This window comes from Erinaceus europaeus, chromosome 3 (genome assembly GCF_950295315.1).
Source record: "Erinaceus europaeus chromosome 3, mEriEur2.1, whole genome shotgun sequence".
Lineage (NCBI taxonomy): Eukaryota > Metazoa > Chordata > Mammalia > Eulipotyphla > Erinaceidae > Erinaceus > Erinaceus europaeus.
The window spans coordinates 119,650,609-119,675,183 of record NC_080164.1 but is presented as its reverse complement, the minus strand read 5'-3'; the positions used below and the strand labels follow the sequence as shown (position 1 = coordinate 119,675,183).

The 24,575-nt window shown below is 36.5% G+C and overlaps 1 protein-coding gene across 1 annotated transcript in view; it reads left to right on the top strand.

Moving 5' to 3' along the window:
* The window catches only part of LOC103119994 (transmembrane serine protease 11F), an 88,410-nt gene that overhangs the window by 12,851 nt on the left and 50,984 nt on the right, over window positions 1–24,575 (top strand). The window contains exon 2 of the mRNA XM_060188609.1: window positions 10,577–10,657. Coding sequence (XP_060044592.1) covers window positions 10,647–10,657 — 11 coding nt within the window. The 5' untranslated portion in view covers window positions 10,577–10,646. The remainder of the gene's footprint in view (window positions 1–10,576; window positions 10,658–24,575) is intronic.

Genomic DNA, 24,575 nt, shown 5'->3' with positions numbered 1-24,575 from the left:
ATGCAGAGGTCATACAGGCTCCTAAGCTAATTATGGGCCCCGGATCACATCAAATCAATGGGGTTTACAGTCAACAATATTTATTGCTCTTTCCCATCTCAGGGAGCTATTCTCTTCCCTGATCCAGCTTTCTGGTCCCTTTCCTAGCCATGAGATCATGTCCCCAGACTATAATTAGGATCCATATGCATATCAGATTTTAGGCTTAGGCAAACAGACAAACAAAAAACAACCACTAGTACAGCTACAGGCCCTTTGAAATATAACTAAAATATGCCTAAGAGCTACCTACAAAATGGAGGACTCCCCAACACTTCATCTGCACTATTCCAGCCTTCATGTCCATGATTGTTCAGTAATTTGTTTGGCTTTGTATGTTAATTTTTTTCTCAGCCACCAGGTTCTAGATGATAGCAGGATGTGACCAGACTTCCCTGGACAGACAACTCCACCAATGTGCCTTGGAGCTCCGCTTCCCCAGAGCCCTTCCCCACTAGGGAAAGAAAGAGATACACTGGAAGTATGGATTGACCTGTCAACACCCAAGTTCAGCGGAGAAGCAATTACAGAAGCCAGACCTTCGACCTTCTGCATCCCACAATGATTTTGGGTCCATATTCCCAGAGGGTAAAGAATAGGAAGCTATCAGGAGAGGAGATGGTATACGGAGGTCTGGTGGTGGGAATCGTGAGTTGTACCCCTTTTATCCTGTGGTTTTGTCAATGTTTCCTTTTTATAAATAAAAAAATAAATAAATAATTTAAAAAATATATTTATATTTATTTTTTTTTTACTTTTTTTATTTAAGAAAGGATTAATTAACAAAACCATAGGGTAGGAGGGGTACAACTCCACACAATTCACACCACCCAATCTCCATATCCCACCCTCTCCCCTGAGAACTTACCCATTCTCCATCCCTCTGGGAGCATGGACCCAGGGTCATTGTGGGTTGCAGAAGGTCTAGCTTCTGTAATTGCTTCCCCGCTGAACATGGGCGTTGACTGGTTGGTCCATACTCCCAGTGTGCCTCTCTCTTTCCCTAATAGTGTGGGTCTCTGGGGAAGCTGACCTCCAGGACACATTGGTGGGGTCTTCAATCCAGGGAAGCCTGGCCAGCATCCTGATGGCATCTGGAACCTGGTGACTGAAAAGAGAGTTAACATACAAAGCCAAACAAATTGTTGAGCAATCATGGACCCAAAGCTTGGAATAGTGGAGAGGAAGTGTTAGGGGGCTACTCACTGCAAACTCTAGTGTACTTCTGCTTTCAGGTATATATTTTGCAGTAGTTTATGGATACGTGTGAAGATATGCTCTCTCTCACAGAAACTGGTATATATCTAGGTTTTGGGACTTTGTTAGAAAGTGAACCACCTGAGATGGAATTAGAGTATACTATGAAAGGAAAGGTCTCACCCGAGTAATGAAGCTGAAGGGTTGTCATTCCACACGTGAAGTCTCTGGACACAGTTGAAGTGAAGCATGTTGAGGTGGCAATCGTTGCATTGGTTAGGTTGTGATCGGCAGATGCAATATTATTTGATATGGATTGGGAGACGCATACGGGAAAGTGGGCCCTATCCAAGGGTTCCAGGACTGGGGGAAGTAGGGGCTCTATAGTGGAGATGTGAGGTTCCTGCTGTCTTAGGGTTCCAAAAGACAATCGATAGTTAATGTTTTCATCACATTATTTGGTAATTGGGTTAACTTTGAAAAGTCCTTTTGTTAGGGTTTGCTGTACAGTACCCAGTATCTTGTATATAGCTGTGCTATTGGATGCTTCTAATCTACTTGGTCTAGGCTTTTGAGAAAGTTTGCATTATCAAATACACAGCCTATATATTAAAAAGATTCAGTTTGTGTTTTCAAAAACTTTGAGACATACAATTGATTTTCCTCCTCTCAAATTAATTAACTAGTGATTTATATGTCTACATTTTTCTAGGAGTATACATAAAACCATTCCCACCACCAAAAGACTATGACCTATCCCTCCCACCCACCTCCACCCCCGACTGGCCCAGGAAGCTTCATGTCTACCCCTCACCACAGGGTTTTTACTTTGGTGCCCTACTTACAATTTGGTCAGGTCCTGCTTTTAGTTTCCCTTTCAGATCTTCTTCCTCAACTTCTGTTGCTGAGTGGGATCATCCCATACTCATCTTTATCTTTCTGACTTAGCTCACTTAACATAATTCCTTCTAGCTCTGTCCAAGTTGGTTCAGAGAAGGTGGGTTCATTGTTCTTGATAGCTGCATAGTATTCCATTGTGTATATATACCACAGCTTTCTCAGCCACTCATCTGTTGTTGGGCACCTGGGTTCCTTCCAGGTTTTAGCTATTATGAATTGTGCTGCTATGAGCATAGGAGTACACACCTCTTTTTGGTTGGGTGTTATGGAGTCCTTGGGGTATAACCCCAGGAGAGGAATTACTGGATCATATGGAAGTTCCATGTCTAGCCTTGTGAGAGTTTTCCAGACTGCTCTCCACAGAGGCTGGACCAATTTACATTCCCACCAGAAATGTAAAAGGGTTCCTCTGTCCCCACAACCTCTCCAGCATTTGTTGCTGCTGTCCTTTTTGATGTATGCCATTCTTACAGGAGTGAGGTGGTATCTTAGTGTTGTCTTAATTTGCATTTCTCTGACAATCAGTGACCTAGAGCAGTTTTTCATATGTTTGTTAGCCTTTTGGATCTCCTGTGAGGTGAATGTTTTGTTCATATCCTCTGCCCATTTTTGGATGGGGTCATTTGCTTTTTTGGTGCTAAGTTTGCTGAGCTATTTATATATTTTGGTGATTAGTTTCTTGTCTGATGTATGGCATGTGAAGATCTTCTCCCATTCTGTGAGTGGTATTTCTGTTTGTTTAATAGTTTCTTTGGCTGTGCAGAAGCTTTTCAATTTGATGTAGTCCCATTGGTTTGTTTCTGCTTTAGTCTTCCTTGCAATTGGGTTTGATTCATCAAAGACATCCTTGAGGTGTATGTGGGAAAGTGTTTTACCGATGTATTCCTCTAAGTATTTGACTGTTTCTGGTCTGACATCTAGGTCTTTGATCCATTTGGAGTTGATTTTTGTTTCTGGTGAGATAAAGTGGTTCGGTTTCATTCTTCTGCATGTTACAACCCAGTTTTCCCATCACCATTTATTGAAGAGAGCCTCCTTTTTCCATTTAATCTTTTGATCCCACTTATCAAACATTAGATGTCCATAGGTGTGGGGATTTATTTCTGGGCTTTCAATTCTGTTGCACTTGTCTGTGTGTCTATTTTTGTTCCAGTACCATGCTGTTTTGATGATGGTGGCTTTATAATATAGTTTAAGGTCTGGGAGTGTGATGCCTCCATTTCTGTTTCTTTTCCTCAATATGGTTGTGGCATTTCTAGGTGTTTTCAGGTTCCAGATAAATGATTGTAGTGTTTGTTCTATTCTCTTAAAGAAGCTTGGTGGAATTTTGATGGGTATTGCATTAAATTTGTATATGGCTCTGGGGAGAATATTCATTTTGATGATTTTTATTCTTCCAATCCATGAGCATGGGATATCTTTCCATTTCTTGTTATCGGTTTCTATTTCCTTGAGTAGTGACTCATAGTTTTCAGCATACAAGTCTTTCACTTCTTTGGTCAACTTTATTCCTAGGTATTTGGTTGATTTTGCTGAAACAGTAAATGGGAGTGATTTCTGGATGTCTTCTTATTCAGATTTAGTGTTTGCATAAAAAAACGCCACTGATTTTTGTACATTGATTTTTTAGCCTGATACCTTGCTATATTGCCTAATAACTTCCAGTAGTTTTCTGCTGGACTCTTTAGGTTTTTCTATGTATACTATCATATCATCTGCAAATAGTGAGAGCTTGACTTCTTCCCTTCCAATCTGTATTCCTTTGATTTCTTTCTCTTGCCTGATTGCTATGGCAAGAACTTCCAATACTATGTTGAAGAGTAACGGTGACAGTGGACAGCCCTGTCTAGTCCCCGATCTGAGGGGGAATGCTTTCAGCATCTGTCCATTGAGTATGATGTAGGCTGTAGGTTTGCTATATATAGACTCCACTATCTTGAGGAATTTCCCATCTATTCCCATTTTTTGTAGAGTTTTGAGCATGAACGGGTATTGGATTTTGTCAAAGGCTTTCTCTGCATCTATTGAGATAATCATGTGGTTTTTGGCTTTGCTTTTATTGATGTGGTGAATGACATTGATGTTGAACCAGCCTTGCATTCCTGGGATGAATCCCACTTGGTCATGATGAACAATCTTTTTGATGTGTTGCTGTATCCGGTTGGCCAAGATCTTGTTTAATATTTTGGCATCTATGTCCATCAGAGATATTGGTCTGTAGTTTTCCTTTTTTGTTCTGTCCCTATCTGCTTTTGGTATCAGCTTGATGTTGGCTTCATAGAAGGTGGAAGGGAGTATTCCTGTTTCTTCAATCTTATGGAAAAACTTCAGAAGTATGGGTACTAACTGTTTCCTGAAAGTTTTGTAGAATTCATTTGTGAATCCATCTGGTCCAGGACTTTTGTTGTTGGGGAGATTCTTAATAACGGTTTCAATTTCTTTGTCTGTGATTGGTGCATTTAGATTTTGTACTTCTTCTTGGTTCAGTTTTGGAAGTGCATATGCTTCTAGGAATTGTTCCTTTTCTTCCATATTCTCTAGCTTGGTGGTGTATAGTTCTTTATAGAAGTTTTGTATGATTCTCTGGATTTCTGTGGTGTCAGTTGTGATATCTCCTGCATTGTTTACAATTCTATTAATTTGAGTCTTCTCTCTTTTTTGTTTGGTGAGTCTGGCTAGAGGTTTGTCAATTTTGTTTAATCTATCAAAGAACCAACATTTGGCTTCATTGATCTTTTGTATGGTTCTTTTATTTTCGATGTTGTTTATTTCTGCTCTAACTTTAGTAATTTCTGTCCTTCTGGTTGCTTTAGGGTTCCTTTGTTCCTCTTCCTCTAAGTCCTTGAGGTGTGCAGTAAGGTCGTTCTTTTGAGCTTCTTCTTGGTGTTTAATATGTGTTTGTATGGCTATAACTTTACCTCTCAGTACTGCTTTAGCTGTGTCCCAAATATTTTTATAGGTTGTGTCTTCATTTTCATTTGTTTCCAGGAACATTTGAATTTCCTGCTTGAGTGAGTCTCTGACCCAGTGGTTCTTAAGAAGTATGTTGTTTAGTTTTCAAATTCTGACTTTAAATAGTTTTCTGTTTGTTGTTAAATGTTAGTTTTACTCCACTGTGGTCTGAGAAGATACTTGGGATGATTTAAATGCTCTTGAATTTATTGATGCTGTCTTTGTGTCTTAGCATGTGTTGTATCCTTGAGTATGTGTTATGTGGATTTGAAAAGAAGGTGTATTCCAGTTTTTTGGGGTGGAGGAGTCTGAAAATGTCCAAGAGGTCTAGTGTGTCGATCTCTTCATTCAATTCTCTTGTATCTTTATTGGTTCTCTGCTTTGTTGATCTGTCTAAGTGTGAGAGTGGGGTATTGAAGTCTCCCACTATTATTGTATTACTATTGATGTATTTTTGAAATTCTTTCAGTAGGTGCTTGATGTATTTAGATGGTCCCTCATTGGGTGCATAGATGTTAATAATTGTTAAGTCTTCTTGGCTGATTGATCCTCTAATCATTATGTAATGTCCTTGCCTATCTTTTATTACTTTATTTAATTTAAAATCTATTGTGTCTGAGATGAGAATGGTTGTTCCTGCCCTTTTTTGTGGTCTGTTAGCCTTTATGATAGTTTTCCATCCTTTTACTTTAAGTCTGTGCTTATCTTGTTGTGACAGTTGGGATTCTTGCAAGCAGAATTTGTTTGGGTTATATTTTATGATCCATCCCCCCACCCTGTGCCTTTTGTTGGGTGAGTTTAAGCCATTGAAGTTTATTGATATTATAGATTTAATGTATTGTAGTGCCATTGTTCAAAAAAAAATTTTTTTTGTTGTTTTCTCTGGTATATTGCAAGTATTATAGTGATGTTCTTGTTTATAAGTGGTCTTTAGAACCTCTTTCAGGGCCGGCTTGGTGATGGTTGCCTCCTTAAACTGTTGTTTGTCTAAGAAGGTTTTGATCCCTCCATCTAGTTTGAATGAAAGTCTAGCAGATATATTATCCTTGGTTGAAACCCTTTTTCATTCAGGGCTCGATAGATATCTTGCCATTCCCTTCTGGCTTTTAGAGTTTGAGTGGAGAAGTCTGCAGATTATCTTATGGGTTTTCCCTTGTATGTGACTTTTTGTTTCTCTCTTGCAGCCTTTAGGATCCTTTATCCTTATTTCTTCTCATTGTGACTATGATGTGTCTTGGTGTCATCAGGTCTGGGTTGATTCTGTTTGGTACTCTCTGGGCCTCTTGAATCTTGATGTCCTTTCTGTTATTCAGGTCTGGGAAGTTTTCTTCTATTATTTCCTCTAGAATGTTTGCTTCCCCTTCCTCTCTTTCTTCCTCTGGCAGGCCAATTATATGAATTTTACTTCTTTTGAGATCATCCCAAATATCTCTGTTGTTGTTTTCAGTGTCTCTCAATCTCTTTTAAAGCTCTTTCACCTCTTTCTTTGTTTTCTCTAACTCATCCTCTGTCTGACTAATTCTGTTTTCTCCTTCTGTTAGGCTGCTTTCCCTTGCCTCAGCTTCTTTCTTCATTACAGCTATTTCAGCTTTCAGTTCTCTAATTGCCTCAGGATAATCAGTATTTTCCTTGGGGTTTTCCACTGTTGTTTCCCTAATACTGCCATTCCTTTCCTCCAGTGTTGTTTTCATTTCGTTTCCAGGTGATGTGGTCAGAGCTCAAGCCACTAGTAGCTTCTCAGTCCGCCATCTTCCGGGAACCCTCAATAAATAAATTTAAAGAGAATTTCATACATTAAAATGGTGTGTTTTCCGCAGAGCATGGAACTCTGGGGAAAGAAGGGAGGGCTGTCTTTTATTTTAGGAGAGTATGTGTGTAGGGTGTGTGCGCTTTGGGGTCCTAGTACATGATAAAGGGAAATAACTTAAGTTTGGGGTTGGATGTTTAGCAGATATCTGCCATGGTGAGATGAGGCATAGCCATGTGTCAACAACTATATTGCAATCCATTAACCACCCAATAAAGTACAAAATATATGAATGAATTAAAGAAGGAAGAAAGAAGAGGGAACCTACTGAACATGGTGGAGGAAGACTAATTGGTGGTGGAAGTGCTGTGCAACCACATCACAGGAAGATAAAGAACTGCACTTCTGTGATGACAGCTGCCTTGCAAATCATTATTTCTCCCAATAAAGTTATCTTTTTCTAAATTCTGTATCATTTTACTGAGTAAATGTTGATTTGCAGGATTGTTGTCCTGAGAGTACATATCCACGTCTCCCTAATGTAAGGTGTCTGCACAGCTAATCTATCAAACCATGAGTCAGATTCCCAGTCTCCCCTTAGTATTCCTTAGTTCCCCTCTGAGATTCTAAGTCTGTCCACTGAGGTTTTGTCTGTATTACCCTTTGCTATGCTTCTTAAATACCATGTATGAGTAAGATTTCCAGTCCTTCATTCTCCTTCTGGCTTACTTCTCTCAATACGATTCCCTCCAGTTCCATCCATAGAGCACTATTGTTTTAGTCTAAGTGAATACGAGTAAGGAATACATGAACTGAAAAAACTGAAGGAATAATTATCAGACTCTTTAGCTGAATATAGAGAATGCAACTGAGGACAGAGTTAAGTATTACTTTCAATTTTAGTATAGTTCTCTGGGCCATTGAGAAAAGATAAAATATCTAATGTTTATGAGGACTTTTTTTTTTTTAACCTTCACATCCATTATCCCATTTAAACTAGGTATGGATGCTATATCCATTCTACAGAGGGAGAAACCAAGACGTATTCTAGTTTGGAAAGTTCCCAGCTTTGTCATTGACAGCACCAGGAGATGAACGGGTGCATCTTACCCAGCAACCTGATGGTTACCACCTGCTATAGTAAAGACATTACACTAGAGAAAGGAAAAACTAAGAAAAGTACTTTTATGCATTCACTGAAAGCAGGAGAAAACACACGTAAAATAAAATCTTTAAAGTGAAATTAAATATTTTAATAATTATTTATTTATAATTATAATTTATAATTATTATAATTTAATAATATTTGAAAGAGTGTTTTAGTAGGAAAGATTCCTGAAGTAGACAGTTGAATCTCTGTTTTGAACTCTTAAAAAGAAGATGCCTTCTGAGATCTTTTATCTTTGGTCTCCCCAGTACTATGATTCAGTTTGAAAATGCTGATTTTCCTAACCAAGAGAAGAAATGTTTAAATATCATGTCTCATCATTACAGGACTCTCAAAACTGGCTCTTAAACTTGGTCATACTTATAGTATACCATTTCTCTTCCCATTTAAGTTATAGATTTTCTTTACTTTTATTCCCAAAGACTTTATTTATTTATTCTTGAGAAAGGAGAAAGAGGAAGAACCAGAATCACTCTGGTACTTGTGCTGCCAGGGATTGAACTTGGGACCTCATGGTTGAGAATCCAGTGCCACCTCCCAGATGACATAGATTTTATTTTCTACCATATTATTATTTACTATCATAATGAGTTGAAGACATTGTTGTGAATTTTTTTTAACAAATGACTATAAAAATATTAATTTGTTAATGAGAAATAATTCAACTAAATATTTAAGCAGTATTTTTGTTTTTGTCACTGTGACTTCTCTGCTCTGGGTCAATTTTTTCAATATGGGGTGGGGGAATGGCACCACAGCACGGAAGATCCCTTCAGTGTAATGGGAACTGGGCTCAAACCTAGGCCTAGTGCATAACTAAGCTGACATCCTCGCAGATGAGCTATCTTGCTGGCTCTAAACATTAAAACCATATTTAAAGCCTATGTGCATGAATTTAGTTTGAACTCAGCACAGGTTCTACTATAAACAAAAACAAAATAGTAATGGCCAATCATCATGCCATAAAATCAATATATTTTAAGCACTGTTTACTAGATTTTTAATTTTAAAATAAGTTAAATTTCCAAAGATCAGTTACTTATACTAAATTAAGTTTTAATTGTTTAATATCATTAGGTGATTTGGTAAAATTTGTGAACTATGTATTTAGAAATATTACACAGAATTATCACATGCCTTTGTCATATTATTGAACTGACATTTTGTCTCAGCCTTTTCATGTGTAAGTGTTTTGGGAAATGTACTGATATGTTATATACTAATGTCTTAGTGAAGTAGCATGATAAAATCTTTTTTTAACGTGTTTTTGAATTATCTTTATTTATTGGACAGAGACAGCCAGAAATCGAGAGGGCAGGGGGAGAGGGAGAGAGACAGAGACACCTGCAGCCTTGCTTCACCATTCAAAAAATTTTCCCCTTGCGGGTGAGAACCAGGGGCTTCAACCTTGGTGTTTGTGCATTGTAATGTGTGCACTCAACCAGATGTGCTACTGCCTGGCCCCTTCATGGTAAAGATCTTTAGATTATTCATAAGTAGGGAGTCAGGCGGTAGCGCCGCGGGCTAAGCGCACGTGGCACAAAGCGCAAGAACTGAGGTAAGGATCCTGGTTCGAGGCTCCGGCTTCCCACCTGCAGGGGATTTGCTTCACAGGCGGTGAAGCAAGTCTGCAGGTCCCTATCTTTCTCTCCCCCTCTCTGTCTTCCCCTCCCCTCTCCATTTCTCTCTGTCTTATCTAACAATGGTGACATCAACAACAACAACAATCACTACAACAACAATGAAAAAAACAAGGGCAACAAAAGGGAAAATAAGTATAAAAAAAGGATTATTCATAAGTGTCTAAGTTCTGATTAATATTGTATTTGTAATACTTTGATAAAGATATTCTACGTGAATAACAAATTATGCATATTTAAAATTACATGTTAATGTCTCTTGGCTTTGAACTTTTAAAAGCAGCTCTTAGAATTATCTGCCCTGCAAATCCCCTGTGTAAAGCTTCATTGATGTTCGTTCGTGTATACTGTCTAAAATCATAGATGAATTAAAATGGTATTAAGTGCCTGAAAATATTGAGGAGTTTGCACACATTAAGGTGGTCTAAGTTATTTCAAATGATAAGAAAAAAAAAATCCCAGTATAGTCTTGTCATTTTCCTTGTGAAGAAGCAAGTCCCAACATGCTAAGCATCTTGCCCACAGTCACTCTACAAGGCAGAGAAGTATCCTGGCCCACAGCCCAGATCTTTTCCATACCACTAAACCTCATGATTTGAATGGAAAGAGACAAAGATTCTAATGAAGTCAGAAGTAAGTGCTATCAATGCACTCTAGTGTCTTCTTCTTTTTTTCTTTTTTATCACACCTCAATACTGATCATACCTCCCCAACTGGAAAAGTGTGGCTTTCTGAATCATTACCAGTTGCACCTTGTATGCCCTTCACTTCTTGGAGCTCCTCTGTGCAGTTATTGACAATTACCTCATATGTAAAACCAGCTGGCTCTAAATTGATCCTCTTATCAGATTATATCAGGTCTCTGGATCTCAGTCACTAAACACGTCAGACTTGTTTCCTTTATTGTTGCCAGTGACTCTCATTATTTTCCAGCCTCCCAGAACCGACCTGGCTGATGTAGATCAGATGGTGACTGCCTAGTAGCCTCCCCAGTCCTGGGTCCATGATGTATGCGTAAGTACCTAGCTTTTCTCACTCAGGGTGATCAGCGGGGACACAAAATGACAGCTTTTGAGATCTCTACAATATTGGTGGAAAGTTCTTTAAGAATCATTTTTTCTTGTGTGTTATGGCATTTACTTTTAAAGTCTTATTTTATTGTTTTTATTGTAAGAAAAACTTTAAAACTAGAGGGATCAATGTGGTACTTCCTAAATAATAGAAATGATGTGGAATATTATATTAACTATACTATATTTAAACATTTAGAAAAAGCTATACATCAAAGAGTAAAGAATTAATTTATTATTTGTTCTGTATAAATTTTGAGTTGAGCTTCTTATTGAAATGTACTCTGAGAAAACATGGAGAGAATGACTTAAAAAAGAGAAGGACTAGAAATTTTGTAAAATTCTAAAAGAAGCTATGGTAGCAACTAGATTATTGTATATGTCTTGTGAATGAAAGAAAAAGAAAAAATTAGAGCCCCCGCCTCCCCACCTGCAGGGGAGTCGCTTCACAGCTGGTGAAGCAGGTCTGCAGGTGTCTAAAAAAAAAAGAAAAGAAAAAATTAATATTCATATATGAATAACTGAATTAACAATGTATAGACTCTGTGACATTTATCATAAATGAGCCCACAAATAATTGACCAAATAATGAAGTTAAGAGGAAGAAGTTTATATGTGCATTTATATTTAGGTGATGTATCTAATCATGCTTTTTATAGAGGTTCTTCGCCTTTTAACAGACAATAACTTCCCACATGTGCTGCACTGATTGATGTTTGAAACTGAGTCGTGATTTTGTGATAATCATAATGGCACAGTCATTTGATTTTGTCTTCAGTTAAGGTTCTAATACTTTAAGCCTGTAGGCTTTGACACTTAAATGATGAGTTTTTTTGCCTTCACTAATTTACTCTCTAGTCATCAAATAAGCCATAGGAAGACCATCTATTTCATGCGCAAAAGTTACTCACACAGGCCTTTACAGGATGTCATGATATAGCATATTTTTTGTATTCTTAGTAAATATAGAAATGTACTGTTATTTTGTATTTACCAGAACAAGTATGAAATAAGACAAAATGTGCAGTAGGAAAAAAAAAAACATTACTTTAACATTTTAAAATTCAAGTCAATTTTATTTGCTAACAATTTCAGGGTTTGTTTTTTTTTTTAATTTACACAGACTTTGAGATTCTCTTGTTCTTGTTTAATTCAGAATTCTACAGTACACTTATCTATATGATTCTTTACTTACCAACTCAAAGCATTATCTCTATGCACTCACTTTTCCACATTAAAAGTAGCAGTAGAGACATGAAATTTCTGTATTGAAGCCTCATCAACTTCACCCATACTTTACAGTTCTTAGGACTGTAAGCATCCTTCATACCTGGATTCCTGGCCACTTACTAATGCAGATATTTTGTCAAAAATATTGTGTTGTAGTGATAACCTAATGTTATGCTGTGGGTTGACTTACTCAATAAAGGTATTTTGCCCACGGGATCTATTTCCAAATGGAGATGAATTGAATGTAACAAGAGAGTGTCATAGCAGAAGTTCTTTCTTTCTCACCATGGTATGGTGGAAACAGTACTGGTTTTCACTGTAAATGCATTATAGATACAGCTTTGTACTAACTTGTCACTAACCTCTCAAAACTTTACTCCCCCCTACAAAATGTAGAGATGATTTACACTAGAATACATGGATAAGAGTCATCATCATTAATGGAACTTGAAATTATTTTTTGTGGATAACCAGAAAACTATTTTATTTTATATTTGATTTATATGTTATTATTTATATTAGTATTGATCTTTTTAAAAATAGTAGTGATATCTAGCAATAGTATTGACATCTAACATTAATTGTTATTTTTTTATCAGCATACAAGAGTAAGTATAAGTACTAAGTTGTGGAAATGCAGCTTTAGATATATGATTATATATACTATGCTATGATGTAGAGCATTTCTTATGATGAGGCCATGGTCATGATATTTAAAAAAATACTGCATCAAATAACTTTAAAGTTCTTTTGAATATTAAGATTCTATGTTGGGGCTGGGTGGTGGTGCACCTGGTTTAGTGCACATATTACAATACCCAAGGACCCTGGTTCAAGTCCTTGGTACCCACCTGCAGGAAAAAAGCTCCATCAGTGGTGAAACAGTACTGTAGGTGTCTCTCTGTCTCTCTCCTTCTCTACCTTCCCTTTCTTCTCAATTTCTAGCTGTCTGTATCCAGTAAAAAATAAAGATAATAAAATAAATTAAAGTTTTAAAAGGAGTCTATGCTTTCAAAATAATTAGTAGTCAATTTATACAAAAATATTTACTTTCTTAAGATACTAGAGAATCACATAGATTGCACCAGAGTGCAGATTTTTTTTTTCTTTAGATATCTGTGACCTCCACAAAAGAGGCAAAGGTAAAAGAAATGGTTGCCAGCAAGAAAAAAACCTTGTCAGAAATCACACCTTGATTACATAGTCTGATAAATGTAAAAAAAAATAATAATTTAATCAAGATGATATGGTGTGTCTACCCAAGCTCAATAAGTCTTCTCTGGATATATAATACTTAAGTTTGGGCTTTTAAAAGTAGTGATTAATACTTGGAGGTATACATAAACTATTCTGGGTTGAGAACGCATGACCCTATAAAGCTCATAAGACTTGAGATACTCTAAAACAGATGCTGGACATTATCAGATGTAGGTATGTGATCAGTTGAACTGTGAAAGTTTTTTTTTTTTTTCACCAGTTTAAAAATTTCTGAAGTTTGGTAGTTCTATTAAAAGTGGTGTACATTTGCCAAACTAAATGAAGAATATTAGGGAGATCGCCATTTACAATTCATATTCTCTACCAGTAATTGATAGTCTCATATTTGGTGAGACCTTATCTTTAAACAACTTAACAAAAGTTACTGTGAATTTTTCCTTCAACTCTCAAATATTTTCTTTTTTTAATATTTATTTATTTGTTCCCTTTTGTTGCCCTTGTTGTTTTATTGTTGTTGTTATTAGTGTCATCATTGTTGGAAAGGACAGAGAGAAATGGAGAGAGGAGGGGATGACAGAGAGGGGGAGAGAAAGATAGACACCTACAGACCTGTTTCACCACCTGTGAAGTGAACCCCCTGCAGGTGGGGAGCCTGGGGCTTGAACCGGGATCTTTTTTTTTTTTTTTTCTTAATATGGAGACAGAAGACAGACAGAGAAAGATAGAAGGGGAGAGGGAGAGGGAGAGGGAGAGGGTGAGGGAGAGGGAGAGGGAGAGGGAGAGGGAGAGGGAGAGGGAGAGGGAGAGGGAGAGGGAGAGGGAGAGGGAGAGGGAGAGGGAGAATGTGTGTGTGTGTGAAGAAACCACACACTGAAGTTTTCTTCAGTGCTGGGGGGCAGGAGGCTGGGCTTCAACCTGGGTTGAGCTATTTTTTTTCCTTAAAATTTTGTCTTCACAGTTAAACAGAGAGCTCTCTATATTAACCTGTGTCAAATACATTGACTGGCTCATGGTAGACGCTAACCTTTAGGCAGTTGACTAAAGGTAACATAAACTTAAAATCAAAGGCTAGATACTGAGAAACAAGGAAACACCAGGAGTGAATGAAAATTTGAAGTGTATTTCTTCATCATGTAAGAAGGATACTGAGTTATTTGAGATTCAGTAATTAAGAGGTAAATAATTAGCTGAGTAGTAAAGAAAATATATTTTAAGTAAACTTGTATTGCTTGTAGGGATTTACTGCAGGTGAGATAAAATCATCAGATAAATGCTTATAGACTAGATTCTTAAGTTTTTCTATTCATTTATTAATAAAACAAATGTTTGCTTTGCATTATGTGTGTGCACCACATATATACACATACACATATCAGGTGCACATAACAACGAAGACTCAAATGAATTAAGCAAACATAGCCTCTGTTTTTATGTTGTTTACAATCTAGAGCCAGAGACATGACAATAAAACAAACAAATGAATCTACTATATGTATGAAGGGAACATCTTGAATTTTTTTGAATTTTTAAAATATTCACTGTTTTTTTTTTTTTTTTCATCAGAACACTGCTCAATTCTGGCTTATGGTGGTGCTGGGGATCGAACCTGGGACCTCAGAGCCTCAGGCTTTCTCTTTATGCTTTCTCCCCAGCTCTCACTAAACTTCTTTATATATTCTATACTGATGATAATGTTTGATAGTGATAACTGCTGGCTTTTAAAAAAATATATGTATTTTCGGTTTATATCATAACACTCCACAGCCTACTTATTTTTATCTGAAGATAACTGAAAAGTGCATCTAAAAGAACATTAAATACCTGAGGGAAATGTTAAGGGGGACTTCTTCTTCTTCTAGCGTTTGCCCTTCTTCCGTAGCCAGTCAACAGGTCAGGTTGAAAGCTGTCAGGAGCTGCTTGTTGCTAGCTTTGAAAGTGACTGGGATCCATGTGGATTCAGTAGGCTAGAAAGGATCATCAGTTTCCCCAATGAATGGGTACTCACGGGATGCACCACGAGAAGGTCAATCCAATGCATCCCGGGGAATTCTTAATGCTACTCAACACATGAAAGAAGACATCAAGGGAGTCAGTAGTTTAAGCAAGATTAGTCTGTGTCAGTTAAGCAGTTATTTGCATTAGTCTTTATTAAGGAAACTGTACAAAAAATAAATAAAAGTAAAGTGTGTCTTTGGAGTATTATAGATTGGGTGTGTTGAACTAGTGGATAAATATTTAGGGACAAATAGCAAGAAAGTTCATATTTGTAAATCATATAATTGCTATATTGTCTCAATATTTATTTATTTTTAAAGATTATTTATGTATTCATGAAGAATGATACGCAGAGAGAGAAAGAGAGGGAGGGAGAGAGGGAAGGGGAGAGGGGGGGGGAGAGAGAGAGACAGAAATAGCCAGACATCACTCTGGTACATGTGCTACTAGGGATTCAATTTAGGACCTCAGGCTGGAGAGTCCAGTGCTTTATCTACTGCACCAACTCCCTGACCACTTACCTCACTGTTCATTATGAGCCATTTGAACCCTTAACGTTTTAGGAAAATTCAAATTCAAAATTTAGGTCCACAATGCAATTCAAAGACACATCAGAGATATTTATATTTTTTATATGGGTTCTGTACATTACATTTTCTTCTAATAGTTTATATGGAATGACTATACATTTTAAAACTGATTCCCTGTGGTTGTCAATACTGAAAATGCATAGACCTTTCTTTAGTTTGCAAAGTTTTGAAGGTTTTTATAGCCCATTATATATTACTAACTCAGTATTTGAAAATGAGCTTCTTTGAAACATTCAGAAATTCATTGTTGGAATTATCATTAGGCGAGGAGAGTAACCCACACCTTAAGTAATATATACAAAATAAAAATAAAGAGGCCAGGTGGTGGAACAGCTCATTTAGCACACATGAGCACACAATGCTCAGGGACTTAGGTTCAAGCCCCCAGTCCTTACTTGCAGGGAAGAAGCTTTATGACTGGTGAAACAGTGCTGCAGGTCTCTTTCTCTCCTCACCTGCCTTCCCTTATCTATCAATTTTGCTCTGTCCTATAAAATGAACACTAATACAATTTATAAATATAAATTAAAAATATAACAACAGAAAAAATATATAAGTATGACCTACTATGGGAATCTATGTCCCTTTTGTAGGCAAAAAATGACTAAGCACCAAAAAATTGTATATGGTTCAACGTTAACAAGTTCTCCAGGTCTTGTTTTGTCCTAGAATATAGTATGTGGAATGATAATTATGAATTTAAATTATAGGATTTTGAAAACTGTCAAGGCAACATTTGAAAATTTCTTCATATTATCTAAACAAATACTGATTTAGATGACAGATTGCCAAATAAATATTCTAGTAGATGAGATAAAAAAAGCAAACTGGCAACAATGGACTCATGAAAATCAAAAATAAGTTAAAATGAGTGTATATAGGTGAGATGTGCTCACACATAGTTAAGAAGGTAATAACTTGTACCCCTGAGACAACAGTGCTGTGGAACAACATTTTGTATTTATACACAGATACAAATATAGGCATTAATAATAAACATATACTTATATGTAATAAAATAGTTAAAGTTAAAAGAGTGTATATATGTATAAATAAACATTATCAATAAAAAGCAGGGGTGAATTCAGTTGGCCATTTATTCAATGAGATGTCAACTAGCTTAGTTTTTGTATCTCTTTTCTTCCCAACTCCCATCGGGCGATTCGTATATGCTTCATATATTCGTATATGATTCGTATATTACTTCATCCCATAACCAGTAAATAGCCATGAACAGACCAGAGGACTCAAAACCTATGAGGTTTTAGTTCAATATAACAGTGTAACTTATGAAATACTATACAAGGTAAGACTCTATAGCGTCATCTTGAGAGAAGTGTTTGAAATAAAGTCATTTATATTACTCTCATCTTTTATACTGAGCTAATTTTGCTCAGACCTGTAAATTTGAACAAATAGTAGAGACTGAGTCTGACATACTATAGCATAGTCAACACCTTGAAACTACTACTTCAGTGTTATCACCTGAACTCCCTCTAAGTCAGCAAAGCATTTCCAGTCTCATTATGACTCCATTAGTTACCTTGCCCTCCCTCTTATCATTTGCTCTCCTATTAATCACCTTTCTCCTTGGTTATTATTACTTCCTGATTGTACCTTCATTTCTAATCACAAGCTTAAAGATGATTTAAGTGGGATGGGCTTCCATTTAAGAGACTGAAAACATAGAGGAAAGATCAATTCTCTTTTTTATTCCCATTGTTTATATATCATGTCATTAAAAAAAAAAAGGTATACTAAGTCATTGTGATTAGGTACTTGGAATTTTACCACATAATGCGGTTAGAATGAGTAACCTTCATTTTTTTTTTTGCATTTACAGTAAACTCTAACAATATGTCCTTTTTTAGAGGAAAGCACACACTTCAGTCCTTGTCTTTCATGGTTCATCATCTTGTTTAGGACTGCTTCTGCTTATCTTTCAGCATAACAGAATTACCAAGAATTCAGCCAGTATTTATTTTTTATTTTTTAAATATACTTTTATTTATTATTCCCTTTTGTTGCCCTTGTTGTTTTATTGTTGTAGTTATTATTGTTGTTATTGATGTCGTTGTTGGATAGGACAGAGAAATGGAGAGAGGAGGGGAAGACAGAGAGAGGGGAGAAAGACACCTGTAGACCTGCTTCACCACTTGTGAAGTGACTCCCCTGCAGGTGGGGAGCCAGGCGGGAGGCTCAAACTGGGATCCTTATGTTGGTCCTTGCGCTTTGTGCCACGTGCACTTACCCTGCTGTGCCACCACTTGACTCCCTCAGCCAGTATTTATAACCTCTTTAAACTTGACACCACCATAAATTTTTCCTGGTTCCATTTTACTGAACTAGTCAACTACCATTTTTCTCTAGCTGACAGTAGCTTTTAAAAAAAATCAAAAATCATTTATAACTAACTGTAGCAACATGAAACTTAAGACTTATCAGTAGAGAACTTGTCAATGCGACAGTGTGAATGTTTCTTTTTATAATGTTATGCAAGTGGCTTTCTATTGTCCTCTCCTAGGACCCCTTCATTAGTAGGAAAGCTAGATGGCTGAAGTAGAGTCCAGTCTATCACCAGGGAACATATGGTAGTAAAGCCAACTATTGAGATATCCCTACATTATTATTTTCCCAGGTAAGCTAAACTAGCTACTATTTCTGGCATTTATAAACTAGAGATTAGATTTAAGGACCAACCTACACTCCTTCAAAACAATTTTGTTTTTTAAGAATCATGAACTTTACAGAGCACTCAATGTGCACCTATCTAAACCAAAGAATTTAAAGTTTTATGATATTTTATATAAGTAAATCAATAAATCTTAAATACGATGCATTTTTTAGGTTTTAGGTACCTAGGACCTAAAAATACATTATGTACTTTAATCCTAGATTTTTTAAAAAAAATCTGTTATAAATGAAATAAACATTTCTGATGGAATCTACCTATCAGAAGTGCATTAATTTTTTTAAATATTTATTTATTATTTATTTTTCCTTTTGTTGCCCTTGTTGCTTTTTATTGTTGTTGTAGTTATTGTTATTGCTGTTGTTATTGATGTCGTCATTGTTGGATAGGACAGAGAGAAATGGAGAGAGGAGGAGAAGACAGAGAAGGAGCGAGAAAGATAGACACCTGCAGACGTGCTTCACTGCCTGTGAAGGGACTCTCCTGCAGGTGGGGAGCTGGGGGCTCGAACCAAGATCCTTAAGCTGGTCCTTGCGCTTTGTGCCACGTGCCCTTAACCCACTATGTTACCGCCCGACTCCCAGAAGAGCATTTCTATTCTTATCCTAGTGCTGAATTTTTTTTACACTTAACTCTATAGCAGAAAACACAAATTAGGAAACACAAATTATAGCAGAAAACAGAAATTAGGTTCCAAATCGCACAATATAGTAAATGAAATGGACCATTATTAAATATATTAAGGAAGCTTAAGAATGCCCATTCTCTTTCAGGTTTGATTTCTTTCTTTTTTCTTTTTTTATTTTGACACACCAGGGCTTTATTGCTCCATGTCAATATATATATATATATATATATATATATATATATATATATATATGCAGCTTGGAAAGTTCCTCCAGTGCAGTGGGGGCCGGGGTTAAACCGGGATTGCATGCATGGTAAAGCAAGTTCATTATCCAGGTGAATTATTTTGCTGACACTCAGGGTTTTCTCTTAATCAAATGTAATACTATCAGAAGTTGATTAATGAATTTTTACAGAAATATAGCAGTAAGTTCCTTCTGATCTATTTTTAGAAATAAAAATAGGATTTATCACAATATGAAACTTAACAATGGAATCCTACTGCTCAGCTCTGGCTTAGGGTGGTGCAGGGGATTGAACCTGGGACTTCGGAACCTCAGGCACGAGAGTCTCTTTGCATAGCCATTATGCTATCTACCCCTGTCCCCTACAGTTATTTTAAATAGATACAAAGAATATTAATCTATAAATTATTTTTAAGTGGCAAAACCAAATTAATATTATTCATTTATTTAATTAACCAATTTTTTTTTACATATGTGTGTATTGCTATGTGAATGAAACAAACTGTATTTTCTATAACAAAATAATTATTTAATTTAAAAGTTAACCATTTATTTATTTGTTTGTTTGTTTATTTTTACCAGAGCACTGCTCAGCTCTGGCTTATGGCAGTGCAGGGGACTGAACCTAGGACTATGGAGCCTCAGGCATGAGAATCTAACCATTATGCTATCTACCCCTGCCCTTTTCGATATTCTTGTGTAGACTAAATTAACATTTTCATTGTTTAAAATATGCATGGATAGTTTAAAATAAATTATTCTATATTATTTTATAACTATATAATATGTCTTCTTAAGCTTCTGGGGATTACATAGTTTTATTATGCTCATTAATTATCAATAAGTCACTTAATGTGTACTCAGACTTTTAAAAATAAAAATTATCTGAAAATACATTTTTCATAGAAACATTTAGGGTCTATATAATCTATAACATATTTTCAAGTAGTCTTTATATTCGTATGTATAATATATTCTATAAGTCTAATAAAGTGGCATTTGGTTTTTTCATGTTTTTAGCTAAATCATAAACTAACTCAGAATCTGATAGAGTATTCCAAGATTGCGAAACTTTTAAACATCTTTCTATGTAGTACTAACCTACTCATTACCTATTTAAGATATGGCCCTTCAGAAATGTGACAGAAAGATTCTGGGACATGTTAATCTTGTTTATTTAGTATGCAGATTGTACAAGCTATGAATGAGAGCAGTGTTGATTTCCTTTATCTAGGACATTTATATCTTAATCATAACTCCTCCCTCTGAACTGGATTGCAAAATATCACTGAAGAAGAAACCTTTCTATCAGTCAATCATATAGGAAGCTAAATGAAGAACATTTTCTAACATTTTTATAATGGCAATTTAAAAAAATATTCAGAGTAAGGTGATGAGCTTTGTATATTTATACTATTCCTTCATGAACTCTGTACAATGATTTATAAAGTTAATTTTAGGGCTGGAGAGATGGCATAATGGTTATGAAAAAGACTTTGATGCCTCAGGCATGGAAGCTCTTCTGTTCAATCTCCAGCATTACTATTAGCCAGCGCTGAGCAGTGCTCTGGTATAAACATTTTTTTTTTAATCAAAAAAGAAAGAAAAGAAAATAACTAAAGCTAATTTATACATTCTGATACAATTTTTTTACACTATACTCCTTTATTAAATATTGACAAAACATTCATCTGAAAGGCATGACTTGAGTTCACAATCTAGGGCAAGATACAGACATTTAAAGAAAGAAAATGCATGAATAAGTGCATAATTGCCATGATGGAAATGAAAGAGAGAACATGGGCTCTATGGAGATACTTTGTCGCTTCCTTCTGATGCTGGTGACCAAACTCAAGGTTTCACACGTGTAAGACAGTTGCTCCACCACCCTGGCACCACCCTGCCCCCACAAATAATTCTGTGGAGTTGCTTTAGCATATCTCTTTGCAATGATGTTAGGTTTTGTTTGTTTGTTTGTTCTCTTTTCCTGACTCACTGTCTTTCATCCACACTGGACTGATTTCAGTATTTGAACTTGCCGAACTTCTATTCACCTAACACATGCTTTTTCGTCTGCCGTGCTGCTTGCTCTTCCCTGTAAAATTCATCCAGTGAGATAATCCTCCAGAGTTGAAGGTGGGGAGGTAGATAGCATAATGCTTATGCAAAGAGACTCTCTTGTCTGAGGTTCCAGAGTCCCAGGTTCAATCCCCTGAACTACCATAAAGCGAAGCTGAGCAATGCTCTGGTAAGAGAGAAAGAGGGAGAAAGAACTGGTTTAACTGTCTTCAGAAAGCCCTTTTTTATTTCCCTTTTATAGATCACACTTCTTTCATTTAGAAATTTCATCATGGCAATTATATTCTTATTCATGCAATACATTTCTTTTTTTATTTATTACTTATTAATGAGAAACATAGGAGGAGAGAGAAATTGCCAGATATCACTCTGGCACATGTGCTGCCGGGGATTGAACTCAGGACCTCATGCTTGAGAGTCTGGTGCTTTATCCACTGCACCACCTCCTGGACCACACAATATCTTTCTTTAAAGGTCTGCATCTTGCCCTAGATTGTAAACTCAAGTAGTGCCTTTAAGATGAATGTTTTGTCAATATTTAAATACACTCAAATCTCAGATCATTTTGGATGTCAAGCATAGACAGGTTATTTTTTGTCTTACTTTGCTCCTATATTCTTCTTTTTAAATTTATTTTTTATTTTTATTTTATTTTATTTTTTTTACCAGAAAACTGTTCAGTTCTGGTGTATGGTGGTGCGTGGGATTGAACCTGGGACGATGGGGTCTCAGGCATGAGAGTCTGTTTGCATAACCATTATGTTATCTACTCTCTGGCCTAAATTTTGTGTATTATATTTATTTATTTTGGATAGAGAAAGAGAGAAATTGAAAGGAAAGGGGAGATTAAAAGGGAGAGAGAAAAATGAGACAGCTGCAGCACAGCTTCACCACTTGTGAACTCATGAAGCTTCCTCTCTGCAGGTAGGGCCCAGGGGCTTGAACCCATATCCTTGCACATTGTAAATGGTGCTTTACCAGATACACAACCTACTCTCCATTATAATAAAATAATTCTACTGAATTGAAAAGAGTCCTAACTTATATTATTTTTATGAATAGAAACTCAAAGGAAAAATTACTGGTGTGAAATAAGGACCGGAAGATTGATTACTAGGTAGAGCACTCGTCTTGCCACTCATGAGGCCTACGTTTGAGTCCTGTGCCACATGGGAATAACTCTTTCTCAGTTTCTGTTGTTTCTATCTGCAAGAAAAACTAAACAAAAGTTGGCTAAGGAGTAGAAAACTGTGTATGCAAGAAGCTCTAGAATGACGAGGGGTGGGGAAGAAGTTATCGGAAAGTACTGGGCAATCTGTCTTCATGTTCTCTTCACAGAGTGGGCAAGAAAGTTGGAAATATCTTAAGAATAATCATAAAGAAATTGGCTCATTATGAGATTCAATGTAAGAAAAAAACTTAGAGGTACTAAACAGATGACTGAAACTTGTTATATTTGATATACAAGCTTTAATTATAAAAGTGGGACTAGCTAAACAATGTCAGGAGAAGGGAGACAACTGTGCTCTAGTGCTGAAGTTTTGTTATGTTATATAGAGAACCACAATTAATAGTGTACAGTTCGTGTAGAGACTGTCTCTAGTTGCAAGTTTCAGCCTAAATAAGGCATAAAAGAAAAAATTCATGATATTAGTTATTTTGAGGGGATTTTATACTATGTCTTGGAGAAGCAGCTGAAGAACTGCTACTATCCATTCTCTTCCTTGAAATTCTACTAAAGACATTTTGTTTTTCAAGGCAAGAAAAGTCAGATAAAAATGCAAAAAAACAGGGAGTCGGGCTGTAGCGCAGCAGGTTAAGCACAGGTGGCGCAAAGCACAAGGACCGGCTTAAGGATCCCGGTTCGAACCCCGGCTCCCCACCTGCAGGGGAGTCGCTTCACAGGTGGTGAAGCAGGTCTGCAGGTGTCTATCTTTCTCTCCTCCTCTCTGTCTTCCCCTCCTCTCTCTATTTCTCTCTGTCCTATCCAACAATGACAACAACAATAATAACTACAACAATAAAACAACTAGGGCAACAAAAGGGAATAAATAAATAAAATAAATATTTAAAAAAAAGCAAAAAAACACGTTCTTCCCCACTGGTATGAGAACTAAAATATGATTGCTATACTGAAGATAAGAAATAGATCTGGGGGAGTTGGGCGGTAGCTCAGTGGGTTAAACTCATGTGGCATAAAGCACAAGAACCTGCATAAGGATCCCAGTCTGAGCCCCCGGCTCCCCACCTGCAGGGGAGTCGCTTCACAAGTAGTGAAGCAGGTCTGCAGGTGTCTGTCTTTCTTTCCCCCTCTCTGTCTTCCCCTCCTCTCTCCATTTCTCTCTGTCCTATCTAACAACAATGACATCAATAACAACAATAATAACCCAACAACAATGAAAAAACAACAAGGGCAAAAAGGGAAAATAAATATAAAAAAATAAAAATAAATAAATAGATTTGGATTCAGTTACACCAGTTTTATAATTTTTTAAAGTCATCTTTTTATTAACAGTAAAAACCATTGTTACTAAAATATAGTAGTTGTACCCTTCTTATCCTATGGTTCTGTCAGTGTTTCCTTTTTTAAAATTTTTTTTATATTTATTTATTTTCCCTTTTGTTGCCTTTGTTTTTCATTGTTGTTGTAGTTATTATTGCACAGGACAGAGAGAAATGTAGAGAGGAGGGGAAGACAGACAGAGAGAGAGAAAGACAGACAGACACCTGCGGACCGCTTCACCACTTGTGAAGCACCTCCCCTACAGGTGGGGAGCCAGGGGCTCGAACAGTGATCCTTACGCTGGTCCTTGCACTTTGTGCCACGTGCGCTTAACCCGCTGTGCTATCACCCGACTCCCTAGTGTTTCCTTTTTATAAATAAAATTAAAAATATATAGCAGTCATGGTACTTTACATGGACTATCTCAGGAAACATTATTTGATTTTTTTTACAGGGAACATTTGAAGTAGATGCCATTATATGCATTTTGCTAATAAGAAACTGAAGTACAGAGAAGTATCTTGCTTAAAGTCACACAGTCAATAACCATTAAAGTGTGATTTTAAAAGGAAGCAGTTTCAATTCAGAGGATACTTTTGAAGTCTATAGTACATTTAACTCAAGTCACTCAAACAAACGTGATGCGTATAGCTAACCATAGCATAAATCATAATTGTTAGTGA